Source organism: Chelon labrosus (genome assembly GCF_963514085.1).
Source record: "Chelon labrosus genome assembly, chromosome: 15".
NCBI lineage: Eukaryota > Metazoa > Chordata > Actinopteri > Mugiliformes > Mugilidae > Chelon > Chelon labrosus.
Genome location: NC_140348.1, coordinates 9,034,774 through 9,055,543, shown reverse-complemented (window position 1 = coordinate 9,055,543; position 20,770 = coordinate 9,034,774). Strand labels below are relative to the sequence as shown.

The following is a 20,770-nucleotide window of genomic DNA, read 5'->3' as shown; positions in this document are numbered from 1 at the left end:
TTTGTTATCTTTATGGTGCTATAGTTTCTATATTTATTGCTTCCGAACTAAAGAGCTGCTAAACTGTATTTCGTTGTTTTTCACCGGACAATGAAAGTAAAACTTCTTGTTTTTCTTCTTCTTCAGAAGCTGGTTACCTTACTAGCACCCACTGGAATGGATTGTCCCCTGCGGTCCCAACTGCACTCACTTCCTTCACTCATTTCAATTTGTCTCCATTTGTTAAAAATGTTTTTTTGTTATTCAAAATTCAAAATTGACTGTTTTCATTATAACTGGCATAATAGCAGGGTATATTAATCAGATGCCATAAATCTGTCAATAAAACTGTCTAAATATCATATTATCCCTTTCACAACACCTCTATATTAAATTCATTATAATGACGCAAACTTACCATTACATCTTTCTCAGCTGTCTGTGACACATTAGAACAACACACAGTCAGTGATTTGGAAAAGGATTAATAAACACAGACTAATAATAGAGGCAAAGAGATTTCAGCACGTTCATAATCAATTGCTAGAAATTTGAAATCCTATTCATAATGAAGCTTCTTCTACTTCTTCTTTTTTAGAAGCTGGTTATCTTACTAGCACCCACTGGACTGGATTGTGCCAACTGCACTCACTTCCTTTACTCAGTTCAATTTGTCTCCATTTGTTAAAAATGTTTTTTATTCTTCATAATTCAAAATTGATTGTTTTCATTACAATTGGCATAATAGCAGGGTATATTAATCAGATGTCATAAATCTGTCTGGGTCAAATGTGAAATAAAGGGAGAAAATGACATGATCACTGCAGATTCCTAAAACAGAACATGTCAATATTTATTGGAAATGTGTATAAAAAATATAGACATCTATTGTATCCTTATTACTGTATTATCCCTTTCACAACACCTCTATATTAAATTCATTATGATGACACAGACTTACCATTACAACTTTCTAGGCTGTCTGTGACACATAAGCACTGCACACTGTCAGTGATTTGGAAAGGGATAAAACACGGGGTAATACAGGCAAAGAGATTTCAGCACGTTCATAATCAGTTGCTAAACCTAGAAATTTTAAATCCTATTCATTACTGTCTCTTTAGGCAAATAATAACAACATGAACACAAGAACACCAATAAAATAGAAATGTCATATATACATATATTTTAGTATTTTGACACATTTAATCTGTCTCTAATTCAATCTTATTTTATTTTGCGTTTTACTAAAAACATTTAAATACAGATATCTTAGACTATTTGAATGGCTGAATATTGCTATACTCTCTTCCCCTGGTAACACATGATGAATACACGAGCAACCAATCAGAAATTCAGCTTGGTAAAATACACACAAGCACACCTTTTAGTTGTCCGCTCTGCGCTGTCTTTGTGGGATTTCCCTGCTGATTGGTTTCAGTTCCTTCTGTCTCACAGCAGCCTTAAAGACAAAATTGCAGAGAATTCGGTCATTACTATTGAGAAAGAGGTCGCAGCCTGACTTAAAAGAAGGTATAGTGACTGTTTCAGTGCTGAGTCATTACTACTTCTTTTTTAATATTCCCTCTATTTAAACAATGCTGTGATTGTGTTATGTGTGTGTTTTCAGGTTTGTGTTTTTGTGAAGATGTCGGACCCAGACACCCCAAACCAGCCTCTCCTCAACCACCATACAGCCGTCAATGTGGAAGCACAGCCACAGGGGTAAGGATTGTGTGTGTACTTATTTTTGTGTCTTATTGGGACACAAGCTATAAAAGTGGGGTCAGTGCTAAAATGCTGCTCCCCAACAAAGTTGGAAAGAAAAAATACTTTTATTGTCTTTTCAGACATGTGTGGTGACTTTTGATAAAATTCCCCAACTAAAATGGAAGGGGCAATTCCAATTTGTCTTTTTGTTGTGTGTGTGTGTATATGCTTGTGTTATTTACATTGTGGGGACATAAATCTGTTTACACAGTCACACTGTGGGGACTTTCCTTATATGTAGTGTCAGAAATCAAGTTCTCCTAGTCTAACTTGTTATATCTTATAATTAATAATTAATAATCAATTCATAATTAATTTTAGATAACACAGGAAAGACAAGCAGTCGTTATGATGAGGAAATTAATTTAAGTCACTTATACGAACACAGCTGTATGTCAGAGAGAGAATGTGAGTTTATTGTGATATTTTTTTGTCAGAATAAGATAATAAAAAGTTAATATGTCCCCCTGAAATTGGACTGTACTAAAATTAGATTTTGACTATTCGTATTTTAAATAGTTATATTGCAGGTAAGCATTTTATAAATCAGAGCAGCACATATTTTTTTAAATTTTTTGACTAGTTTATCACACTGAACAAGTAGGCCTAATACAAATTTTCACATCAGTTAGGACTTCAAAAAAAATAAAAAACATTACCACACAAAGATAATATGAACTAAGCTTTGGGGGTCTGATAATTGTTTTTCATTTTCAAAAAAAAAAAAAAAAGAAAAGAAAAAAGGAAAGTAATGGCTTTGTGAAACAGAAACTAGATACTTCATTATTTGCAAAAAACACATTTAAAAACAACGTCTTTATTGTAATTCTACTGAAAGTCTGTAGATGTCACAGAAATGTTTTTAAGGAGTTTAGTAGTTCAGAGATTAAAATGAGGTGTCACAGAGGACACATAAGTTAAATTAAAGGGAATGTCCAAAGTCGTCCTTGGTGAAAAGGTAAAAATTTCCTAAACTTCGTCTGCTTAGCAACATCTGATTCATTCCTCATTTGGCTGTGACGTTTAAGGTACCTTGGTCGTAGTTTCAGTGTATTTAAATTTCCCTTATTCTGAGCAAACCTTCAACCTTTATAATTAGTTCCTCATATTTTTACTTCCTCCGCTCAGACACATTTCATCAGTCTACTCTACTATTTATCCTTTTGTTATGGAAAATGATTGAAGTCCCATGACCACCTGCAGCAGGTATCAGTTATCATCATTTTAATCAGACAACCATTATTCAAGAAATGTGTCTTTTTTCTCTCTTTGTTTCCCAGTGGCCGCTCCTCCTCCCGGGCCTATAAGGTAACCGGACTGGTCCTTTTGGCCTCTGTGCTGATTGTGGGCCAGGCCTTGACTGCCTACTTCGTCCTCAGCCAGAGGAGTGACATCAAAGCTCTGGAGAAGCAAAGCAACCAACTGAAGACAGACATGACGAAGGGGCAATCTGGTGAGGAGGCCAAGTTCGGTTCAGGTTAGGAGAAACATACTATAAACTGCTGGTATTTAACTGGCTATCTTATGCTGTAAACAAAAGAAGAAAGACCATCTAATGAGCAACTAAACAATCAAGTAAAATGCAAAAACAGAAGAGAAATTGTCCACAGAATTTACTGTAACCTGTAATATTACCAAGATTTATGATACCCCATCAATGCTGGGTACAAATAGAGACAATATGGCACTTTTGAATCTGAATCTGAGGGATAGATTAAAGGAAAATAATTTATTCTCATGTGTCTTTTAACGATGGAGAGTGACAGGTCAGGACATGTCAAGTGAAGTGGAATTAACTTCCATTCATCTCTCTTGGACTTCTGCTGGTCTCTCATTTTTCATACGTTTTATAACCTCTCTTACACATGCTGTTTCTCTCTCTGTCTGTAGTTTCTGTGCACATTCCCATGAACGTCATGCCCGAGCTGATGGATAACACTATGGATGTGGTAAGACACTGGACTTTTTGCTGATGCTGATATCAGTATTTGAGTTTCAAATGTTTCAAGAAGAGAGATTAGGAATGTACACGTTTTTTTTTTTGTTTTGTTTTTTCATTTTATTTACAAAATCACATTAACAACAAGGTTTAAAAGTCCCCTGACTTTATGTTGTAACACAAGACCTTAAAAGGATAGAGATGCAGGTAATTCTAATGATAAGATCAATAATAGATCCAGCCATATTCTTGTAAATGACATTGTCTTTATTGTTTTCTCACTTCTGTGTTGTTTAACTGATTGTATTGTAGGAGGCATCTACTGGAGAGCCCAAACCAGGTATGTTCTGTGTATATTTACTGAGTTTGTACATGTACTGAATGTGTACAATGTATGGAATAATTAATCCCTTTTATTTACAAAAACATACAGTTTGTGATTACAATGACACATTCCCTGTTTCTGCCCTGTTCTTTCAAAGTTATTATTCACAGCTTTTTTTTCCAGAAAAGCCGTGAATTTTCCTGAAATAGCTTGGGTAAAACTTGAGTCAGACCCATCTCCTCCTCATTTCTTCCAGACACTCCCCTCACCAACTGCCAGCTGGAGGCCGCCGGTAACAAGAAGACGCAGGTGCCAGGTTTTCGCCCAACCTGCGACAGCAATGGTCTCTATCAGACCCAGCAGTGCATGGCGCAGTACTGCTGGTGTGTGAACCCAGTCACTGGGATTGAGATCCCTGGAACCTTACGCCAAGGACGAGCCGGTTGCGTCAACGCTGCCATGCCTGGTGAGACAAGATAACTGCTTATGAAGTCCGACTGAGAGTAGAATGGGGGAATCATTGCAGTGCTAAAAAACAGCTTTTTTTTCTGTTTTTAGTTAATGTGGTTTAAATAAAAACCCTATAGTTCAAGTCAAGATTTATTTGAACAATCAGTACATTGTTCCATGGTACTGGTACTGGCTCCTGATTGGCTGTTCAACTTAGTGAGCCAGTGCTGAACAAAATGACAAAACTCATCTGAAGATTCAAATACACAAATATTTTTACAACAACACGATCATCTAGAATAAATAAACTGTTTTGATAATTAAGTACACTCTGCAGTCTGTGCTTCAGAGTTGAACTTGTTAAGTCTTAACTACTTTTTATTGAAAAACTCCCCATATGAGCCGTTTGTTAAGGTCTTTGCGGTATGTTCAATTGCAGCTTTTTGTTCCAGACACACATGACATAAGTTGATTTCGCAATCTGCCTTTGTTATTTGATAGGTCTTTGATGACTGGATTTACATACTGATTATAAATTCTAAAGCATTTCTATTATTAAAATTGTAACTAGTTAGACAACAAATGTGTGGTACATTGTCACTGACATTCAAACATCTGTCTTTGCAGGCAGACTGAACATGATGGCTCTGGCCACTCCTGAGCCCTGAAGTTGCAGTGATTCTTAGTAAAGGTATCTTATCATGTTGCTCAGCCTCAACATGTATGCAGTCATGTGTAATTGTGCACTGCAGTGTTGTGTGTAAGATGTTTTTCAATCTGTTTTCTGTTTTGTAGGTAATGGAAGCTTATTGAATCACCTGAAACCAACATCGCTTCAGCTCTATACTTGCAGTACTTAATAAAGAAAAAGGGGTTTCATATATTGCTGATAAATTACATGATAATCATTCATCCGCTTGCTATCATCTTACAAGTCTACTTCATCTTCAGCTAATATATTTACATCAGAGCCTTTTGAATTTGACTTCAGTTTTAAATATGATTAATTATATATTTTAATCTATTTCTGACATAAATGTTGTGTTAATCAGAATGTATCCCCTGTTAATTTGATAAACAATAGCTTTAACTTGTGAAAGTTTGTAAAAAATAGAGTGGAAACATCAATTATTCAACAGAATCTGATTTTAAATGACTAAGTAACTTTACGAGTAGACGAAAAACAAGACTTTCCACTCCTTGACTCAAATTTGAAATGTCAAACATTTGGCTCAGGTTTTAAAAAACAAAATTGTTATTAAAAGTACTGTGACAGACAGGGACACAATTGGAATAAACACTTGAGACAATTACAAACTGAATATTCCCAATTTATTGAAATAACCCAAATAAACCTGTTAAAAGACAGTTTCCATGGTTTTCTTTATGTTGATTATTTCTGTAATGATGATTGATGATGATTGCATGAGAAAAAAAAAAATACAGGAAGTCAAATAAATCACCATTAAGTGTCTTAATTCACAGGGAGGTTACAACAAAAACACATTCAAAGCATAATAACTGACAGGAAACAAAGGACCTAAGGACATGCAATACAAAGGCAGCAACACAATATTTAGGCACAAGTTGTGTCTGGGTTCCAGTTCCCAAACATACAGTACACATATTAAACTTACAACTCAGATGTTTCGGCTTCATGGCTTGTTTTGTCCAATACAGCAAACTTTACACACAGACATATACAGTATCAATAGGGCAAGTAAACCATCTTTGTGCAGTTTTGCAGTTCTTATTTAAGAATGTGTTTATACTGTTGCTATATAAGTTGCAGCAACAAGGCTTTAATCACTGTATGGATTGAGAGTTTCCTTGTTTAATAGTTTGAATCAGAAACTTAACTGTGAAATACATGACAACAATTATTCATTCTTGGTCTGAGATGTGAATTAAATATCTAGCCAGCAAAATGAGAATTCAAACAAGAATTCGTGTTTTGTTTGTTTCTCAAGTGTGCTACTATAGTTTCTCTATTGTCATGAGGCAGAAAAAACTCAATAACACACAGTGAAGAAGCCACATTTTAAATAACAACAACAATATGTTATTTTTTTGGATGGATTTTGACAAACCCTCAAGAAAAAAAGTAACAGCTTTAGATCCCAATAATCGATATAAGTGCAAAAGATCAGCTAATTTCCAGCATATGAAATGGGCCACCAGATCTCATCAGGCAAAGGCTATTGCACTCATGGCATAAAGTAATAATATCAAGTCCAGACCGCAGTAGGCACTCTTAATGTAAAGTATATTTTACATAAAATACTCATTACTTCCCTATTTTGCTAAAAGTCCCAAGAGGCAATCACAACTTTATCTTTAAATAACACGTGCGCTTTGGCATTTTCATCTGATTGCCTTCACTGTTCCCAAGGTCTTGCAAATTTGAATATGAATTATTTTGTTGAGCAATGCGAGTTGGAATTTATAGAAAAATTTGTTCATCCGGAATACTTTGGAGTCATTCATGAAAAGTATGAGTTTCTGAAAAGTCTAAGAATTTCCTCAGAAATGAGTCTAAAAGGAAATGGAGGGATCTAGTACCTTCAGAGACACATCTCTTCACACTATAGACTTTGATTTAACACTTGGCAAAAAAAGTGAAAACTAATAAGAACCATGTTGAGTTTCGTCAGGTTTTTCAGCACCTTGAGGATGGGAAGTGTGGCAATTTCTAAACCCTGAGCAAAAAACTGAATTAGTTAAAGCTGCTATAATTGCTTTCCGAACACTAAAGGGTAGAAGACACCTAATCAGACAGCAAATGCAAACACTATATTGGACTAATTCTTCAGCAAAACAGAAGAATTAGTCCAACTCAAAACCGAACTTTCAAATTTTGAAACAATACGCAGTGTTGTCACGTCAACAGCACATGCAGCTTCAGACATGATAGATTTGGGTTCAGAAAATCAACTACAGCAGCTATAAGGTATTTAGGATAGTATTCGTATATCTACAGAAATCATTAAACATATAGAAAACAAATGAGATGAGTGAGATTTGCTGTGTTTAAATTTCTAAGGCTTTCCACATGCATGTTAACAGACTCAAATCAAATTCAAACTGCTTCTTCCTTTCTACATACTAAAGTTGAATAGGTTCAGGTGAACGTGATTCAGCTGATTTAAACAAATACAAAAAGGGGACATTAACCACTGCTTAAGCTTATCCAATATCGAGTTTTCTACATTAGACTGTTCCTATTCATACATCCATGTGGAAGGTGAAAATATTAACTTCTGAGAAGTTTTAAACTTTTTAAAATACATCTGTTCCCATAGGCAGCTCTCCCGACATCCGCTTCGCGTAGATATCGGTTTCCAGTTTTCTTCCTCTCTAATTATTTGCGTCCTCCTTTCAGGTTGTTTATGTAGTCTTTGACGGTGTTTTCAATGTTGGGAACAGCGTAATTTTGTGCTGCATACATTCCTGTACATGTTCCTATGGCAACACCCAGCAAAGCTGAAGAGCGTAGCCTAGCAACAACGTACCCAGCCAGAAATCCCTTCAAGAACGGAGAAGCCAGCAGACTGCCTCCCTGGAGGAGAGGAGAAGAGAGATTAGACTTGGTACTTGGTAGTGTTTCCAGTGGTTTTATATCTACATCTGCACACTGAAAATTGTCACCTGTGGACAAAGACAAGGCGAGGTAGCATGAGCATGTATATATTCTTATATGTCTGTGCGAAGCTTACTGGAGGAACCCCAGCCTGTATCTCATCTTCCACCCGTCTCTGAATATCCTCCAGCTGATCTTTCAGCTCCACCAGGTCCTTGAGCTGTCCCAGGGGATCCTGCACACACATGCGCACACACAAGGTAACACAGGCATGCAAACTCCTCACCTTTCGGCGAAATTCGCCGTTTTCAATCCAAATTGGGTGACTTATGTGATTCGTGCAAATCCGAGGAGAAAATATTTGGGGGGGGGGGGGGGGTAGCCTACTCGTTGACTTTTATTTTAATATATTTTAATAATATAATAATATAATGTTCTATATACCGTAAATCCTCTAATATTGGCCTGTATTCCATTAGCGGCCGGGTCTCCAACATTTGCCGGTCTCGCTGTCAGCGGAGGTAAATAAAGGCCGGTCATCTCGGCGGGTCAGGGTTTCGGCGGCACGGTGTGGGAGGATCCCCTCAGCGGGACCTCTCCCCGGCGTCGGCCGGCCCCCGCCGGGCGCATTTCCTCCGTGGCGGTGCGCCGCGACCGGCTCTGGGTCGACCTGGAAGTGCTCGGGGCGAAGGTGGCTCGTCGGCTCCGGCCGCGAGCTTTACAGCGACCCCCCGCATCTCACTTGGGGTCCCTGGGGTCGTGGAATCAGTGCTCACTGCGCCCTCTCTCCGTGCGGGGAGGGACGGGTCCCACTCGCTCCCGGCGCGACTGCCGACCGGCAGCGGACTCACTGTCCTCAGTGCGCTCCGACCGCGTCGCGCCGCTCATTTGTTGTTAATGTTCTGTATGCATACCATGTTATGGTAACGGTACGTTTTCAATAAATGAACCTAGTATTTTATAGGTTCAAATAGACACAAAATCTTGTTTTTATTCATTCTACTCGTAGTTCGTTTTGCTCAAATAGAAATTAAGGCCTGCCTCTAATTCTGGCCTCCTTCCAATAAAGGCCTGGACCGCGATGTGCTTGAGTAAAATAAAGGCCCGGCAGTGAAATATGCCCTTCAGGCCCGAGGAAAAACAGCCATTGAGCTGTTCAGGCTCAATGGCTCAAAAGTTTTTTTTTTGGTAAAAATTAGTGAATTTGTAGTCTGTTGTCTTTGTAAATCTCTGTTTACCAAGGGGGGGGGGGGGGGGGTGTTCGTGGCCATTTCCCTCTTCACACTCTTCTCACCTTTTTGACCCCTGACCAGTTTGCATGCCTGTAACAGGTTAATGAAGATGACCAGATTTCCTAAAACACGAGCAACTGTACAGAACAAATTATTCACAACAACAGCCTTGTACCTGGGATAAACATGGTTGCAAACTATTGACCTTTTATCACCTTTTATCATTGTCTTTCCCATTTCTTAGTGTAAACCATGCATGCTCACATTTAGAGCAACTCGTTCGTGGCATAAACTTGATTTATTATAAACGAAAGCAGTCCAAGTCCAAGTCCAATTAAAACGGTTCATTAAGTGAGCACTGTTGTTGCTGTTGATGATTAACACATTATAAAAACATATTATAAAGCATGTGATGCATTTTCCCCACATCTAACAAGCCTCGGTCATTTTTGTGTGAAAGTCAAACGATTGAAGACGATTTAATTGTGAATTTTATGTGATATTTGAATAAAGTGCAAAGTGGAAGTATTATTATCTAGGTAAACAAACTAATGGACAAACTTTTTTTAAGTTCCTACGAGGCTAGCTAGTAATTTAAATCCGTCAGCGCTGGGTTAGCAGCAAGCAATAACTTGATATATTCACGGCTTGGTTCATGTTGAGGTAGCGGCAGTATTGTGAATTTCTTCTGAAAATGCCACAGCAACATTTACAGTTAATTACATTCATGTGGTTAAGCTAGTTAGCCAAAAAAAATAACTAAAAAATAAGCTAACAGTTAAGCTAACGAACGCTGGGATTCCATAGCCTACATTTTATACATCGTAAGCTAATGTTAACATTAACGGTAATGTTAATTGGCGATTAAGCTGATATTAATGTCTCATATACATACAAAGTTATGTTAAAAAGTTGAGCACCGACCTTGTCATTACCCATAGCTACTCTGTGCAGACTTCACACAGTGTTGACTTCTTTCTTCTTCGTGTTATTCACTATGGCCGACGGTAGTAAAGGGCGCTTACTGCCATCTAGCGGTCACTCACGGACACCACCATAACCACTCTCAAGTAACTTTAAGTGATGTGACATAAAGATTAAGTTTACTCAAAGACAAAAAAAAGGAGCATGGCTAATGTGTAAGAGTAAAGATAAATGGACACACAAAGGCATCATTACTATAACAATATGTATAAAAAATGTTTTCTTACATCCTAATGAATCTGATCACGTCCTTTATGCTGCACCGTGTGCCACATTCAAATAGTTATGTATCTTTCAAGGGATATTCTTTACAAGCGTTTTAATTTACAATGTTGTTTGCAAATATCCCTCTTGTTCTCACTCGTACGTAGCTGAGAGGAAGCTGCAAAGAATCTGTTTAATTAACTCTCTTCTGTACAGCCCTGTAGAGCACAGATGCGGAGAGTCTGAGGGAGAGGGAGAAAATGTGAGTAAGTAATTAGAGAGGCAGAGAGATAGAGGATCACAGAAGCTACAAGATGCTCATTAATCCAAGCTGTTAAGTGTGCACTGGTTTCTTACCATTGTTGCATCGCGCAGCCTAGAGAAAGAATAAAGATTGTGAGGAATAAAACAAACATTTTTCCCACAGAAATACAAGTAACACAATTTAGGGTGACTGCATGAACTTTGCAGTCAGAACTCTGTGTTAGTTCATTTCCCGCAAGTGCTGAGAGCCTGGATGATTGGTCACAAATGTGATTTGCAGGGGCTGTGAAAGTGAGGGTGAATGGCAGAGCCTGGAGTCACAAGGACTGTGAAGGAGACTGAGACAGATGGAGAGAGGAAACTCTAAAGACTTAACAGAGTTATTTTCATCTGATAGAGGGATATGAAGAGACAGAAACTGCATGAGGGAACAATCTGTAAAGGTCTCTGCTTTCATCTTAAAAGATTCATCTTGCCACAACATGAATGATGACTTTTTAGACTGTACTTGGTGGTTTCTTCTGTCACTCAGTATTTAATCCTCGCACTTGGCAGAAAAGAAACTCCATTAACCTTTTATTATGCAGGGTTACGTGATATGGACGATAGTATTTAACGCTGGAATGAAACACTCTGCATACTTTTAAATGAGATGAAACAGTGGTCACACACTCTTCTCTGGACTGCAGGAGTTTAAAAGCCGGACGGAGGGATGGAGGTAAGGTGTCTCTGATCTTCAGTGCTGTTGATAGTTGTATTGATTTTGGCTGAGGCATACTGGCTGACTAATCTTTGGACGCCTCTGTAAAGGAAAGGTCATGGAAGCTTACAGTGCCAGCATTATAGTGATGTGCTTTGGAGAAATGTGTATTCATGTACCATTAACGTCAGGGGCAGGAGACGGATTCATGTTGAAACTGTCAGCTGTTAAGTTGAGAAGTGGCTTAACAATCTGTCATGATGTCACAAGATGTAGAAATCTTGAAAAGGTGGAAAATAATCATATAATTGTTCATATTCAGCGAATACCAAAAACTTGACTAAAGCTTCATCAATTATTCAGCAAGCCTACAGCTGAATTTTTCTCTTACGTAATAAAAGCTGGTTGTATTAATGCCCCAGTGAGCAATTGATAGGATTGCTGGAGCAGATACTGCTATTCTGATTGAAAGTTTGTGCAAAAGAAAGCCCTGTGTGCATCAAGTTCAGCACATAAAGGTAGTCAAGCAAGCTTTAAGGAATAATTCAAAATGTTTCTCTACTGCCAGTGCACTATCTCTATGTCTTTCAGTTATTATTTACTTTAGAGGCAGTAAAGCACAAGACACGAACCTCTGATAATACAAGCAAGCAAGTGGTTTTAATTTGTACAATATGAGTTTCAGGGATTTGAGTGAATCCTTCTATAAACAATATGAATACTGTGATGTGGAGCTGTTCATGTGTTCCTCAAATGGGACGTCATCGGCTTGTCTAATTACCGCATCACCAAACGTGTGTCACTAAGAGCATCTCAGCAGCGTTACCTCTGCATCCTTTATGTCACGTTATCACCCGTGCAGCTTTTGTGGTAGAAATTCCCTTTTAAATGTCCACTTGAGACAATATTTGTGTGGCAATACACATGTTTTCTTCTTAGAAGAAAGGAAGTGCACAGCAAAGAATACAAGTTAATGACTGGGCGTACTGTATGTAGGAATTACCCTCTGCTGCCTCTGGTGTCAAAATCACTGAGTTATAGTTTCATAACCCGTGTGCCGCCTCTGGAGTGTTGTCTTTTAAACAACGTGCTGCTGGCTCTGTTCTGCTGTGTTTGGCTCCACTGCACCACGTTGGATGTTGTGTAATGTTGTGTTTTTACAGACAAGATAATCCCTGTGTATAAATTCTCATGTTAAAAACAATGATGTACATAACACGCAGAGCGTTAAGAGTGTTTTGTGCTTAAATAGCTATATTTTTCAATCTTGTCAATCTCTGCTAATCCAGCTGAGTGAAATGAAAGTGTTTCATCAATCCTTCATTGCGCGCCAGATAATGTGATTCATTCCTTGCTGGCTTAAACCTAAAAGCCTTCAAGGAAAGTGCAGAGTGTTTGTGAGCTGAGCTGGCCTCTGTTCAGATAACTTCCCTTGTTAACCTCAGCGATCAGTATTCAGCACGCGTCTCCAATGATGCCCAGTGATACAGTACTCGCCACCAGCAGGGAGAAGTGAGAGTGTAGAAGGATCTAGATAGTTTGAGGTGCAAACTTTCCTCAAGAATGACTCAGCACTGTTGAGATGGAAGCCACAAAAAAAAAAAGATCTGTCTCTCGAAAAAATGAGAAGGAGCTCCACGTTGATAGGAATATGGATTCTTTGTCTTGTTGAATAGACAAATGTGTTATCAGATAAATGTTCCCTGACCTTTGAGATAAGAGAGGGGAAGGTCAAACTGTATTGATTGAGGGGCAATTGATGTAATATACGCCAACAATTTTATAGAATGGATGTCAGCCTTGGTCAAGGATCATTTAAATGAGTAGACCAGACTCTTCAGGAGTTAAGCTGTGATCTTATTTGTCACAACCCTTTAACAGAAGATCAGTAATCGGAAATGATTGCGCCTGCCTGTTTAACAGCAAACAAAACAAACTATGCGGCAAATAGGAATTCAATTTTAGTATGAAGTTAGTTGCAGCACTAAGGCGTGGGAGTAATTGAGCAGCTGGTGCTCTTTCCAAATAAATATCCGTTTATGCGCTCTCTCCTGATTGTTACACAAAGCTGGAAACATTCAGTGCAATGAATTAAATCTGATATTTGTGGACGGCAAATGGTGCAGCGTTGCCTATTCATTGTTTTCCATGACTAATGCTGTTGACTAATGAACTGAGCCACACGGAGGCTGAACTCCATGCAGATCGATTCACACCCCGCCTGAAAATAAACATGCACAGCACTGACGACAACTTGAATTCATATTTAAAAGGAAAATCTAAACAATACCCACATTACAGAAATTGTAATGTCGTCCTTTTCTTTTGCTCGCTCTTTAATTGGCTCACCAGTTATACACCGATTAGCCACAACATTAAAACTACTGACAGGTTAAGTTACTTAGACATGTACCACCCACCTAGACCAGACCAGGCACCCCCACCCCATAGCAATGACACTCCTTGAAGGCAGCAGCCATCCCCAGCAGGATGCAGCCTAACGCAGACACACACACAAAAACAGTTTAGGAACAACTCAAATGACATGACAAACAGCACAAGGTGTTGACCTGGCCTCCAAATTTACTAGATCCCAAACTGATCAAGTATCAGTGGGATGATCCACAGAGGCCCCTCCCCTCAACCCATGGGACCCAAAGGCCCCCACTAACAACATTCTGTTTCCAGGTACCACAGGACACCCTCAGAAGGTCCATGTCCATTCTCTGATGAGTCACAACTGTTCTGTAGGCACAAAGGAGACCTATGCAATATTAGGAAGGTGGTCATAATGTTATGCCTGATTGGTGTATGTTCCATATAATAAGCATGTGTTGTCCTTCTGTGGCAGGCAGAGAGCATTTTCTCAGCTGGGAGCTAAGGCAAGCAATTAAAATGGATTGTTTCCATTTCCGTGGCTTAATCATTTCAGCCACTAATGGTTTCAGCGTTTAGATTTAGCGTGTTTGCGTTTGAGAGAGAACACGTATCACTATTATGTTATGGGGACATAAAGCTGCTCACGGAGTTATTTTGGGGTCCTCGTAATGTAAACTCTTAAATCTCAGGATGAAGACTTGTCTTAAAAGTTAGTCATAGATTAAGGGATAGATAAAAGGAGGATAAAAGGAAGCCAATGTCCCCTCCTTGGAAACGGAAACAACCGCGTGTGTGTGTGCATGTACAGCATGTACTGTATGAGCTTCCCCAGATGCCAGCTATAAGCCAATTAAGGGTTTTAAGCTCTGTTGCTTCTCTGGCACGATGAGGCGAGGTAAGCGAAGGGAAGAGAGGTACTGCAGCCTCACTGCACCACTCTGCTGTGATGTGCCAAGGCATATGTGTGTGTGTCTGTGTGTGTGTGTCAGTGTAGTCACAGGTGCATGTGTGTAAAAGAAAAGGAAAACAACAGAATGACAAAAAAAAAAAACATCAGTCGGTCGGTTCTGAGTTGAGTGCGAAGGAAGGGAAATGACAAAACATGACTGTACATGTGGGCAGAAATGACAGACCATGAAAGGCGGAGAGAGTTGACATGATCTAGGAAGAAAAGAGTGATATAGTGACAAAGAAGGGGTTACAGAGAGGAAAGGAAATCAGAAACAGAGTGAGGAGAGAGCGTGCTGGCGTTTCACACGGGGGTCTCTCCTTCCTTTGTGACGCTGCACCAGCATCACCACAACTCTGCCTGTACCTTCTCTCTTTCTACCTCTTTCTCCGAGTTTCTCCACCCCTCCCTTCCCGACTCCCCTCCGTTTACTCTCACACACCCACAGCCTCACCGGGGATGCCTGAATCGGTGGAAGCCCCGTTCAGTCCCTGTTCTGCTGAGAGCTGAGCCTAACAGGTCGGTGCTCAGCTAAACTCAGTTCATACTAGCTCAGCAAATACTGAGGATCTCTGCACTATCATGAGAAGGTGAAGCCACGCAGGAGGAGGCACACTGGAAGGGGGTTTCTGAACAGCCTGTGGATATTTGCCAGCAGTGGAGAAGAGATGGATGCTCCCACTTTATGACGACTGGTTGATGCATTTGCAAAGCTTTGTCAAATGCATTGATTGGATATTTGATCCCGTCAGAAGAGAACCCACTGGATGCTTTCAGCAAACAAACCCAACTGTTAATAATTATAGTCAAACAAGTATATTTTTTTGTACGATGTGCAAAGGAATTAAAAAGTGCAAAATTTCCTCATTGCATTCAAAAAAGTTTACTCCAGCCATCAACAGGAGGCCAACCAGCTAACTGATTACTTCATCAAGACCGAGACCATCGCACCATGGAGATGCGTGGGATCCGCGGGCCGATGGGCGGCCAGGAACTGAAGGGTCAGGGGTTAGGCTTTGGCTTTACCGCCACCGGGATTCCGGCCAGCCCCATAATAACAGCAGTGCAGCAGCAGGACTACTCAGCCAGCGTCTGGCTTCGCAGGAGGGATAAACTGGAACACGTGAGTTTTCGGTATTGGAGCGCAGGTCTGAGAAGCAGATGGTAGGGGGATGAGATGCTGAGACAAGAGGCAGGGAGCTGAAACGCTGCAGCCTGAGTCAGTAAATGAAAGTATGAACGTTCAAAAGATGAGAAATGGTTCACAAGCTATTCTGCCGTGGTTAAAATGATGTTGTGCTTGGGGAATATTTCTCAATTTGAATACTCACTTGGAGTTTAGACACTTAGAGAAGTATGCTGGTGCCAGAATGTTTGGCTTCAGGTGTTTAACCGTTGTATGAGACTGATAACATCATGGTGTTGCCATTAAAATATGATCATATCTGAGAAGAAATTGGTTCTGGTGATTGCACAATCTGGGTACTGGAAGGAGGAGGCTGGCATTGCGCAAGGAGATGGAGCAGTGTGATTTTAGCATGCAGCTGATGTTTGAAAAAATAAGGTCTGATATTAAATTTTAAGGCTGTGTGATGTGTGGGCTCTAATTCAGAGGCAGCTCTCAGAGCTTCATGTGGAGCTTGGGCACTTTAGAGGAGATTAATTGATTCAGTCATTGATGGGGATTTAATCAGCTTTAAATCATTTTTCAAAATAAAAATGTCAAGTACTTGCTGATGCCTGCATCTCTACTGAAGGGATTTACAGCTTTTCTCATTTTTTTTCCCCCACTGGGAATTGATTGTATATTTATTTTTGTTCATTAGCAACAAACAAGGCATTCAAATGTGTAATTTTAAGCTCTGGGATATTAACATATAATAATAAGAAAGTCCTGTTCAAACTCTATTGTAGAACTTCCACTGTAAACCTTGTTTGAATAAGACATATTGTACAAGTTTCTAAATTTTTTATGTTGTGAGGGATCCCTTGTTATAACTGAAGGAACATGTGGTTTATATTTTATACTTCGCAGCACTACAGCTTTTATGTCTGTGATTCAGCTTGTGTCTTGCATTACAAAGAAACTCGCCGCTTGCAGGTAATCAGTATAAACATTCTTCAGAGGCTTTCTAGGGGTAGAGATTTAGCGTCAGGGAAAGGGGAGGAAAAGGTGTGTGCTGAATATTTGATGTCGGAGGAGAACGGTGCCACGTCAAGAGAGCCGCTTCTAAGTCTGCCTGCATAACCAACTAGGATGATGAAGCAGCCTGTCCCCTCACTGCAGACCTGCACACACAGCAGCACTTTACGGAGACTCTTAAACACACATACACAGAAATGCTGTCATTATTTTTTACAGACATCAGACTCATCAAGAGATTTTCTTAAGAGAACCCTGCAACACCTAACACCCCGCCTGACACACAGACACACACACACTCGCTAACTATATGCGATATTTAACACAAATTATAAAGGACAAATCTTATTAAAAAATCTGCATTAGTGTCAAGTCTGTTGTTTATTTAAAAAAAAAAAAAAAAAGTTTCAGTGGCATTTAATATCCCGGATGTGTTGGTACAATCTAGTGGATCATGTTTGTCATTCTAGTCACGAAAACCCTCACGATTAAACAAACACAGCAGTCCATTTAACAAAAAAGCAAGCCTTAGCCTGCGGACAGCGATGATAAATGAGGAGTAAGGAGGAGGAGGAGAATCAGATAAGAAGTGGGATGCAGAGTGATTAAGGCGCATTGAGTCCCACTGATATAGCAGCACCATTCAAGTTACAAGTTCGGCATTGACTTGTCAAAGTGAGTGAAGTCACGAGCAGCCAGGAGCAGCCAACCTTGCCTGCTTTCACCTGTCAAGTCTGTTTTCAGCTTGAATGTGAACATTTCACACATATTAAAGTAACCACGGCTTTTCAGAAATGAGGAAATATTCGATATAAACAAGTGTATTTGGTAATGATGATGAATTATTTAGCAGCTTACTTTCGGTATGACAAAAACAACACATGGATTCACTGAATGTCTATTACTGCATAATGGTTTGCTACAGTTGGCTAAGACAATTAATGTCACAATGTCCTAACTAAAGTAACTTTTAGTTGCTTTTACTTCAGTTAAAAATGTCATTTACCTCTTTAGTGTCACATGAGACAAGTGTGAATAACTAAAATGTGTATTATTTAGGATTTGATTAAAACAAACATGATGATCTAACCAACCATGACGTTCCTTTAGCTATTTACGACTGTGACTATAGAAGGAGCAACCAATTGGTAAAATACTGAGCCTTATTAGGTCATTTGGTTCTCTATGACTGACCTATCCTCAGATATAAGCACACAGTTGTGGGAGAAATGTGGTCAAAGTCAAACATCCACCGTGTTTGACTTTGACCACATTTCTCCCACAACTGTGTGCTCTTAGATCAAACTTTCAAGTCATACAGAACAGGACGAACACATGACAACCAAGGACGCTGAGTCAGGGTGGAAGGCAAACTTAAAAGATTTATTTCAGCACAAAAAAAGTAACTGAAAACCGCTTGATGCACATACACTGGGGAAGGACTGGACCACGTGGTTCTGCCAAATAAACGAAAGCGATATCACAAGACTTGACTGAAACAACAAACAAAAGGCCTAACTATCGTGTCTGCAAAAGAAGGTGCAGTCAAAAGTGCATAGGTGGCACCAACCAATAATCCTAGTGTATATAACAAAAAGTCACATGTGTGATTAAAGGTGTAGAGGGTACCCCAATCTCACCTACAGTCCACACCTTCCACCACATCTATCAGTGTTAACAGAGCACATATGACCACACATCTTAATATCTAACAAGGCAGGAGAACAGTAATCAGAGTAAGCAGCACAGCAGAGACCGGATCCACCAGCTGTGTCCCTTTTCATGAAGGCCCGGGGAAGTGATTGGACGGTCTGGGGTTGAACCAACCAATCAGCAGGCACCACCAGACTACACCAATCAACACCTGGAAAACAAACAGGGGAGGGGGAGAGAGAGAGAAACACTGAAATACGTTGCCCCCTGCTTGGCACGTAACAACTTCCACAATAGGGAAACTTGAAACTCAGAGGTGTGAAATATGTAGTCCCACTGTGCTACATGCAGACTACTACTTCTACTACAATATATTACACAAAAGAACATATAAACAGAAGATCTATAAGTGACTTTAAATGCTAACCAATCAGAATGTGACAGGAGGACATGAAACAAAATCCATGTCTCTATTTTTTCCTGTCCATCACTGGTCTTATAATGTCCTGCTCGTCTTTTAAAGAGCTTCAGTGGTCTGTGCAAGCAATGTGGTCAAAGCCAGTTTGACTCTTAGCTACATGAAAGCAGTAGAGCAGAGCAACTGCACAGCACACCATCTGAAATTCCTCCAAACTGACTTCATTAGACCCAACTCAAGTAACATGACATGCAGTGAACTTGCAAGATTGTTACTCTTCAGTCTTAAGGCATCATCAGACTGTCTGTATTCTGGACAAACATCCTGTTAGCGTTATTAGGCAGCAGCCTCGCACATGTCTCACTCTCCTCTGTTTCCTGGTACATGACTTTATATTAACTGATTCATCTCATATCCAGTGGGGTTACGGCGATTGCTCTTCTACAGCTACGTGAGTGCATTTACCGGATTCCATTAGGAAGGCTTGGTTAATGGCACCATCATTTTATCCCAGCATTGTTCTGAGCCTTGTGGTCTCTGCAGCCGCTGGATCCTGTGTTCAGTGTATGCTCTTAAGGAGATGAATCAGCAACTGACAGCCAGGTTGGGAGGCTAACTCTGGATCAAAGACGCTGAAATCCACCAGAAGAATTTTAAAGATTGGCAGCTTGAAGTAGAGCTGCCCCCCCCACTCTGATTACATTTTCAGTTTCATGGCGACTGTGCTTATATATAGTCCCGAGTCTGAGGTAATATTGGTCAAGCTTTACAGAGCCCAGAGGACTTCTCTCCTTGATTCAGACTTGACTAAGAGAACTTGAAGGTTTATTTCATGATGTGGTAGACAGACGGTCACGATGGCAAAGACTGCAAGGAGGTACTCAGTTTGATCTGAAACAAAAGGGATTCATTTGTTGCTGCAGATTTAAATATCCCTTTGTGATGACGCAGTGGCAGCTCAAAATCTCTAGAAAACCTTAGTGAAACACATCACCAATACCTGTACCAGGCCCATGACATTCAGCTGATGCTTCTTCACGTCTAACTGGGTATGCCGCATGGAGGTGGCTGCATGGTTGACACTCACTCATGACCTCCTCTAAAAGAGGCTCTTAAGTTCTTCAGGCTTCTTTGCTCAGGTTCATCTCTGAGATTTCTGCTATGAGCATTAAAGTTTCTGGAAAATCAGTTGGGGAACATTTTTGGATAAATTAAAAAAGCAGACAAATCAAGTTACTTCTTTGCATTTTAGAAAAAATAAATAATTCATGTTAAAATCCAATATTTCCATAAAGCAACTTTTTCTTTGGGGGCGGCACAGTGGTTGGGTGGTTAGCACTGATGCCTCACAGTAAGAAGGTTCTCGGTTTGAATCAGCTGACTGGGGCCTTTCTGTGTGGAGTTTGCATGTCCTCCCACTATCCAAAGACATACTGGTTAGGTTAATTGGTGATTCTAAATTGAGTGTGAGTGTGAGTGTGAGTGTGAATGGTTGTCTGTCTCTCTGTGCTAACCCTGTGATAGACTGAAGACCTGTCCAGGGTGTGCCCCGTCTCTCACCCGATGACAGCTGGGATAGGCTCCAGCACCCCTGCCACCCTTCAGAGGTTAAATTGAAATGGTTAAACACACCAGTGCCTAAACTACCGAAACAAAACTATACGTGTATTGATGTCAGTTTATAAATCATGTTAAGTGCTAACAGAATAATATGGTATATTTTAGGAAGGCTTGGCAGAATTAGTCTCAGGTGCACTTTTATTAACAGTGTGGTTTATAGCATCACATCATCCAACCGTAA

The 20,770-nt window shown here is 39.9% G+C and overlaps 2 protein-coding genes across 4 annotated transcripts; one reads left to right on the top strand and one right to left on the bottom strand.

The window, feature by feature from the left end:
- Nucleotides 1-1,377: 1,377 nt before the first annotated feature.
- On the top strand, nt 1,378-5,831 carry cd74b (CD74 molecule, major histocompatibility complex, class II invariant chain b). Of its 2 annotated transcripts, none has more exons than XM_084561542.1 (8): nt 1,378-1,512; nt 1,610-1,704; nt 3,030-3,226; nt 3,640-3,698; nt 4,001-4,028; nt 4,270-4,479; nt 5,091-5,154; nt 5,259-5,831. In XM_084561542.1, the coding sequence occupies exons 2-7, from the start codon at nt 1,628-1,630 to the stop codon at nt 5,129-5,131; spliced, it is 612 nt and encodes a 203-aa protein (XP_084417668.1). In that variant the 5' UTR covers nt 1,378-1,512; nt 1,610-1,627; the 3' UTR covers nt 5,132-5,154; nt 5,259-5,831. The 2 variants fall into 2 exon arrangements, with proteins under 2 accessions (XP_084417668.1, XP_084417669.1); XM_084561543.1 differs by having other exon boundaries at nt 1,379-1,512; nt 3,030-3,202.
- On the bottom strand, nt 5,779-12,722 carry LOC311500263 (SLC35A4 upstream microprotein-like). 2 transcript variants are annotated; one of them, XM_084561545.1, is made up of 3 exons: nt 10,200-12,722; nt 8,180-8,278; nt 5,779-8,022 (listed from the first exon to the last, which is right to left on the bottom strand). In XM_084561545.1, the coding sequence occupies exons 1-3, from the start codon at nt 10,212-10,214 to the stop codon at nt 7,825-7,827; spliced, it is 312 nt and encodes a 103-aa protein (XP_084417671.1). In that variant the 5' UTR covers nt 10,215-12,722; the 3' UTR covers nt 5,779-7,824. The 2 variants fall into 2 exon arrangements, with proteins under 2 accessions (XP_084417671.1, XP_084417670.1); XM_084561544.1 differs by lacking the exon at nt 10,200-12,722 and adding an exon at nt 8,488-10,178.
- Between the last annotated feature and the right edge of the window lie 8,048 nt (nt 12,723-20,770).

Bases quoted from the DNA above. Each gene is read 5' to 3' on its own strand.
- cd74b (XM_084561542.1), top strand. From the start codon at position 1,628: ATGTCGGACCCAGACACCCCAAACCAGCCTCTCCTCAACCACCATACA. The intron at 4,029-4,269 runs GTATGTTCTGTG...CATTTCTTCCAG, and splicing joins TACTGGAGAGCCCAAACCAG to ACACTCCCCTCACCAACTGC. The intron at 4,480-5,090 runs GTGAGACAAGAT...CTGTCTTTGCAG, and splicing joins CGTCAACGCTGCCATGCCTG to GCAGACTGAACATGATGGCT.
- LOC311500263 (XM_084561544.1), bottom strand. From the start codon at position 8,583: ATGACCGGCCTTTATTTACCTCCGCTGACAGCGAGACCGGCAAATGTT. The intron at 8,279-8,487 runs GTATATAGAACA...ATGTGTGTGCAG, and splicing joins CCAATATTAGAGGATTTACG to GATCCCCTGGGACAGCTCAA. The intron at 8,023-8,179 runs GTAAGCTTCGCA...CCTCTCCTCCAG, and splicing joins TACAGGCTGGGGTTCCTCCA to GGAGGCAGTCTGCTGGCTTC.